Here is a 7,559-nt window from a genome sequence, read left to right as displayed (position 1 = left end):
TTTGGAACAAGAATGTAACAAGAATGAGTCAGTACATTTTGTGCTAAAGCAGCTGCTGTCGGTTGAAAGAGACAGATCTGTCAAGTTTCCTGAGGTTTCCAGCATCCATCTGGATACATCTGGATGCCTAAGTCACCTATAAAGGATCCAAGAATAAAATAATTCATAAAGCAGGAACCTATAGATTACAAAGGCTGAAAATCACACCGGTTAACAGCAAACATTCAGCTTTTTCTTGTTCACTCTTTACTCATTCAAACAAGGTTACATAACCCTCCTGCCTCAAACCAGCTTAACATAATGAGCATAAAACTAAAATAGCACAAAGCTTGTTACTGTTACTGTACATTAGTTTACAAACAGGGTTTGAAATAGCCACGATGATGAGAAAGGATCATACCTGCTCTAGAGGCCCTGCTCAGGCAACCCAGGGAAACATGTAACAACCACACTGCTTGTGTGTTCCAAAAAAATTAACATGTAGCTTTTCCGACTGTGTTCAGTTCTGGTTTGTGGTTTTGTTTCTTTGTTTTAGTTATAAATGCTTTTGCTGTGACCTGCTTAACAAGTACATTTGCAACCATTTACCATTTATGATAGCACACAAATAAGCTGGTCTCACACCCCCCTCTTGCTTCTCCACCATCTTCCAGACAGGAGGTTTGGGTAGGAAGGTGAGGTGTTCCTATATTGGCCTAGTAGCATGTTTACATGTATCTCTGCTCCTCATACACATTATATTTCTTTTTGAGGTCAGAGTTTATAAGACTGAGAAGCCTCTAAGTGACATGTGTTGGCATGTCAGTATACTGTAAACCATCACTGTAGACTGACACAAGAACAAAGTCCAACATAAACCCAATGCAGTACGACTGTGTGTTAGGTACTTTTAACAAGTTAAATAAACTGAAAAGCAGAAATTATAAAATGAGTACTACACTGTAAACTCTTCTATTACTGGTACTTCCAAAAATTATAGTAATGGAATTTTATCTTTTGTGTTCAATCAATTGTCCCTTGAGAGTGAATGTACAGTATTTTAGTGCCCAATGTTCACTGGGAAATTAGTGACATTTTACTGTGTTAAAATAGTGAGTAGTGTAAAATGGAACATGATATCTAGTATTGTTTAGTTTCTATGGTGCAAAAAATTTAGTCTCACCCTAATTTTCTCATTGATAAAAGCACTGAGGTCAATAAATATAAAAAATCAATACTGTGCTTACTCAATTTCACATTTTTTATGTTTTTATTGAAGACAATTGCTGCAAAAAGTTAGTTTGTTGTGTTTTCTTTTCTTTCTTTAACCTTCGTTTTCTTTTTTCTTTTCTTACAAAATAAACCAGTAACAGTATAACAAATAATTCAAATTCATTGGTATACATCAAATATACATTTATACAGATAAAACATAAAATAGATCAACAAAAATCTAAGTGAGATCACAGTGGTAAGGGCTGAGAGGCATGTTTGGCTGTGGGTGGCCCCTCTAGAATCTAAAACTGACTCCTGTGTCAATGTGCTTTGGACCAAAAACAGTCCTGGAAATGTCTTTAAAACTCTTGTCTACACAAAGTACAAATGTTTACATGGCCACCCTGGGTCATGCATAAGTGTATAACTACTGCATAAAACTGAAATAGTGTATTCTGACAGGTAAGGTTGATAGATATTTTGTCATGCAGCCTGTACAACTACTTGCTTGGCTTTTCATAAATATGCTTCTCACTCCCAGAGAAAAAGCAAATACTCAGATTCCCATTGTGCTTGTAAGGAGCTCATATGTTTAGAAGCTAAATACTTCCAAAGGTGAAAAAACAACCTAATGCCAGAACCAGACCCATTTCAGCTCTATGCAAGTAGTAAGAAACTGTCAAAGTACAGTTTAAATATGAACAAGCATATGGATGGAGCACAGCGAACACACACACACACACACACACACACACACACACACACACACACATGAAAACAACCAAAAATCGTCATAACTGTACAAAGAGAGGTCTGACTTAAGTGAGGTCATTTATATTTTCTGTGTTTGTGAGTGACCTCACATACAGAATTGAGACAGCTTGTCTATGAAGCAGGCGGTCGGTAACTCCGCTCCAAACTCTCACATCCTACATTAAAAAAAATGTGTTGAAGCAATAGAACATTGTTGGGGGTCAGTGCTGTTGCAGTATTATCTGTCACAGATTCCAAAGGTTCTTTCATTCTCTATCCATCCTCTCAGAGAAATCCAGGTGTGTTTGTACCAAAATTAATTAGTGACTTTGCAATTTAAGGTACAAAATGAATCTTTTTGGGACTCAAACTAGGTGCAGCATAAAACACAGAAATGTGTTTTGAAAATGGACATAAGCTCCAATCCCACTGAGGTGTCAAAGACTGAAACTGTCGAATCTTGTAGCAATAAGCACAAGGTAGCAATTCATTCTAATATGTGACACATTGGCTTGGCTTTCTCTGATTGGTCAGAAGGGAGAGCCTCACCTTTAGAAGAAAGGTTTGCCGTGAAGCTGTTTAGTATTGTTAAGTGGTTCTGTGTCACAGGAGGCGACAGGAGCTCATCTCCACATTAAGATAAGTTATGGAGCATATAAAAAATTATAAAAAAATATTACAATGTATATATGTATGTATTAAATGTTACATATTGTGGCTTTAAAATCTTTGTGGGGCCATCACGTGTGTAGTGTTTTTTCCCTCATGGAAACCTCATTCTTAAGCTACTCTCACACAGTAAGAGAAGGTGTGTTTCCAATAAATCTTTTGTCTCATTTATTGAGATGCAGGAGCACAAATTAAGCTAATAATTAAAAAACAAAATGATTGCAGCCATACACTGTTTTGTGAAAAGTAACAATTTAAAGAGCAAGGACTTCCAACAAAACAGACACAAAAATGCCAGTTTGCTATTCCAGTCTGAATTCTCTGCCTGTGGCCTGAGTGGCTAAACACTGAAAATCATGAACCATGCACATAACGATTATTACAATAATGCCACACATACAGTATGTACATACACATATGAAAAATAGTGGAGATTTGTACTAAAAAAATTGTCTGACAACATTTGTTAAATTTTAAAGGTATTAATAGGATGTGAAAATAGGTTTGCTGGAAGAGCTCTAAAAAAAGACATGTGGAAGCACCTTTTTTCATAGACTGTAATAAACTTTTGGCTAAACTTGTTGTATAACTCCAGAAAGCTTGACACAGAACAGAGCCCAACCACAATGTGCAGTATGCGTAATATCCAGTGCTTGTAATAAGCTAGTTCTTATAATAATCAAATATAAACATGCACCTGCAAATATTATACAAGTAAAGCACTTAAGTGCATTTCCTCTAATTCCATCCTCTGATCTCACTGAGCATCTGTATTCAACAATACAAGATGGACGTAAAGGTTTAAGGCTGGATTAACTACCACAGCCGTTGTTTTTTTTACCCACAGTTCCCTGCTTTGCCCTGCAAGATATCCAGTTTTTGAGAAAAAACATATGAAGTAAACTAGAATGAAGGTTTTAGGCTGCGTTTTAATTCAAGTGAGAGTTGGCTTTTTTCTGATAGTACAGTATATAAAAATAGTGATTTAGTGAGCAGAGCCTAAAGAAAAATGAACCTGTGGATTTTAAGCAGCATTAGTAAGCATTAAGCAGCTAGGAGCATTATACATGTAAAAACAAAATGCATTTTTCAGGAGACTTGAACCTCGTGAACTGTGGACAATCTGATCTTTTAAGAAAAAACTTCAGTAGGTTTTGAGGTTAGTAAGGACTCATGTACCTATACTACAGTTTATCAACAGTGATTTGGGTAAACCTGTGCTTTGTGCTGCTACAAAGGTAGAAAGAAGCAATACATAAAAAAAATTAGACATCACATGACCCAAGGTGAGAATTCAGTTTTCTGTACTCGGAAGTATAAATTATTTTCATAAGCACATACCATCAATAAAAAGTAGTATTATCAAAATGCACATTTCTACAAACCAACAAAATAGAGATCTGAGAGTAAATTGTTTCTGTGAAGTCATGTTCCTGAAAAGCTTCATTTTATACCATGGATGGATTATGCTGTACACACATGGTGTCAATATGATATGATTGCAGAGGAATGTGGTGACAACACTTCTGATCACTGCCAGTAATGTGGAACACACTTCAACCTCTGAGACCTAGAGGCCACGGCAGTACTACGTTTTGGGGTTGTTTTTGCTATAAATAAAGCTGATTTGAAATTAAAAATGCAATTGTTCTCTAAATCATGAAATTTAAATAATCTTTAATTCAGCTTCTAAATGGAAAAACATTTGATAAAACTGGAGGACAGATTTGTCTATTTTAAGTCAATCGATGCATATTTAATATACTCTGTGTGTCCCTTCTTTACATCTCTATTTTCCAGACTGTTGTAAAAACTTTTTTTCCTGAAACACATCATTACAGCTTGGCTGACTGATGTAGTAGCTCTAGCCCTAATTTGTAGAATGTTGTGGTAGATGCAGAGCTTCAAACATCTATTTTTGCTCTTGAGTGTAATAACAATAGTAGTTCTTTAGTTTTTTTTTATTAGCATACGTTGAGGTGAGAGGAATTAGGACTATTCAGGTTTAATATGAGACAGATGCTTAACTTATTTCTTGTTATATCTGAATATAACATAAAATGAAGTAAACCAGCCAAAAATTGGCAGAATGGCAAAATGGCCTCACTATTGCATTATAAATTTTGTACACTTATAAAGATACTGAATCAACCCAAAGACTTAATATTATTGGTAAACTAGTACCAAGACTGTGTAATTATATGTACTATGTTTTCAGCGTGAGTAAAAATAATGTCTCTTGAAATAATTGTAAAACGCATAGTACCTTTACTTTTGCTTGGAACATATACTTTAACCCAAACCCTGACACAGACTTTATAGAAACTTTGCATAAGGTCACAGCAAATGGTTTGGTGAACAAAAGACAGTATTTGATCCAATCAACATTAATAGATCAGTATTGTTCATTTCAGAGTAAAGTCTGATTTCAAGTTAAAAATGTTGTATTCTGAGCAAATGTGTGTATGAATCTCAACCATTAAATATCATTAAAATATCAGTTACATTTTGTGGGATTTTCAGATGAGCTGCTCACAAAAGATTCACAAAAGAGGTCATTTTTAACCACAGCAGCTACTGTATGTGCTTCTTTAAGTTCTTGCAGAGTTTAATTTCCCGAAATAAATTCTGCAGTTTTTCACAACACAGGAACTGAAATATTTGGTGACCCACTAAAAGGCAAATCTTTTTATTCCAGTCTGGCGGTTAATAAGTGGGTTGTCAAACAGAGCAAAGATGACCACTCAGCACAGCCGCCTCCACAGAAGAAGCCCTGTCACCAACCACTAAGAGGGAGACATTGCTGCAGCTGGTTTTGCACATGGCGACTTGTTGCTTTTCTGTATCTTTATAAGTGCTTCTGTAATGGCTCTTTTCTTACATTATTACATTACATATTTTTAATTAGATATGCTAACATGTTAATTTGCCTGTTTCAAATTGTAACTTAGCTTGTAACAAATTGAAACTACACTCTGCTTTAAACTAAGTACATTTGGATTTTCCTTTTTCATTTTCCTAACATACTGAAACAGACAATCAGACAACACTCACGTCCTGGTTAGGTGCACTAGGTGGAGGTGTGAACGTAGGTCAATAAAATGTGGAGATGATAATTGTTCATTTGTTTCATATGTATAAAAACAAGTGCAAGTGTGTTTTTACAATAGAGACCCCACAGTTCTACAGATGTAGCTGTTCAAAGTGTCACACTTTTCCCCTGCAGTGTGATTAGTGCACCTTTCTAGTAGCTTTGCATCCAGAATGCTGTGTGTTTTAAGTCTGATGCAGGCTCGTAAAATCTAACCTGCAGTTCTCCTTTCAGCCAGTAGACGTCACTTCCTCATCCCCTCTCCACAGTTCTACTGTCCTCTGGACTTCTTCTGTCTGTGGATGTGTGGGAATTGTCTGAAAATATGTCTTGTTGTACCAGTAGTGCAGGAGATAAATAATTATGATAGATTTCACATAGGCTAATTATTTAACACAGCAACAATTTTAAAAAACTGGACTGAAGTTATGGTACTTTTTGAACTATCAAACAAAACACAACCCCATATTTGTGTTTTTCCCCCCTTTTAAAGGGCAAAGGATGAAGTGATAATTAAATTATTGAACTGATTTGGTTTCTGTAGGTAAATGTAAAGTAGTACTTCATTCATTGGAATCATTCATTTATGACCACAACTGCACAAGAATGTTTCAGGGGCAGACGTCTGAACAACTATTGTAATTTAATCACGGGTGATGTTAACTCCAAGCTGAGTGGCACCTACAGACAATATACTATAATCACATGCCATGCTGTGGCATGAATGATGAGCATCTGCCATAAAAGTATCCAGTTCATGTGGTAGAGACCGACACTTTAAATGGTGACATCTGTGTCAAAAACTGATGACAACCAATTCATTGTGCAGCCAAACGAATTTAAACTCATTCATTCAAAAACGAATGTCGACACTTCCTATTCCAGACACTGGATTTTATCTGTCCCATCAAATCTATCAGAAGGATTCCACTAATAATAATAAAAACTTATTTAAAGAGACATTAACATTTTATATCGGTTTCTGTAAATCTGCCTGTAAGAATTATAACCGAAAAGGGTTTTATTTAAAAATTATGAGTTTAAATGATTAGGTATAAATATTTAATTTTAGTTTTTTAAAGTTAGGTTAAGGTAAGTTGGGTGAATTAAGTTGTTTGAAATAATTTTTGAACATTTTTAATCTGCAGGAACAACATCGCTGTGAAACAGAAAGCGTCTGCTGTCACTAAGCATCTGTAAATATCTGCTCCTCTGGAAACAATGGGTAACACCATTTTAGTGGATACTAATGCTCTGTGTTTCACTTCTGATTACTTTCCTTCATTTTAATAGTGACTGTTACAAGTGCAAGGCCAGAATTAGTAACTGATTTCATTGTTTGAAATCACTTGTGACTTGATGGTAGTGGGGCCAAATGTGCTGTGTTTCCATTTACCAGGATAAATTCAACTAGCACCGTGTCTCTGTGTGAATGGGCCATGGTGGTTGTGGTTATTTACTGTAAATTACAACATAATTCTCCCAACTGTGACTATTACCTGGATGCACAGCAGCTACAACAAAAACTACCAAACATCTGTGCTGTGCTGCAGATTGGTGGAACCTTCTGGAGAGAGTCTAGAGGGACGGGGCGAAGCTGAGGTCAGATTGAAGTCAGAGTTTATGTGCAGGACATCAGCCCTCATCAGAGGTTCCAGAAGAATGCAGGGCTGGTGGCCGCTGGCTTTGCTTCAGTCAACACTGTCTGAGTGCTCCTGGTCTGTGAGATCAAACCTCCACTGAAGTGATCTGGTTCATCTGGGCCCTCATGGACTGGATGCTATTGAGGATCTTCTTCTGGTGTCCAGCCAATGTCACTCCCACTCTGACAATATCCCTGAAGAGACACGAT

General features: G+C 36.3%; 1 protein-coding gene across 2 annotated transcripts in view; it reads right to left on the bottom strand.

The window, feature by feature from the left end:
* Positions 1 to 1,243: 1,243 nt before the first annotated feature.
* The window catches only part of LOC137140035 (ephrin type-B receptor 2-like), a 45,013-nt gene continuing 38,697 nt past the window's right edge, over positions 1,244 to 7,559 (bottom strand). For both annotated transcript variants that reach the window (XM_067528078.1, XM_067528079.1), the window contains exon 16: positions 1,244 to 7,544. In XM_067528078.1, the coding sequence (XP_067384179.1) occupies positions 7,436 to 7,544 (109 nt within the window). In that variant the 3' untranslated portion in view covers positions 1,244 to 7,435. The remainder of the gene's footprint in view (positions 7,545 to 7,559) is intronic.

This window comes from Channa argus, chromosome 13 (assembly GCF_033026475.1).
Source record: "Channa argus isolate prfri chromosome 13, Channa argus male v1.0, whole genome shotgun sequence".
In the NCBI taxonomy this organism is placed as follows: Eukaryota; Metazoa; Chordata; class Actinopteri; order Anabantiformes; family Channidae; genus Channa; species Channa argus.
Note: the sequence above shows the minus strand (reverse complement) of the source record. Positions and strands in the feature narration are given on the sequence as shown.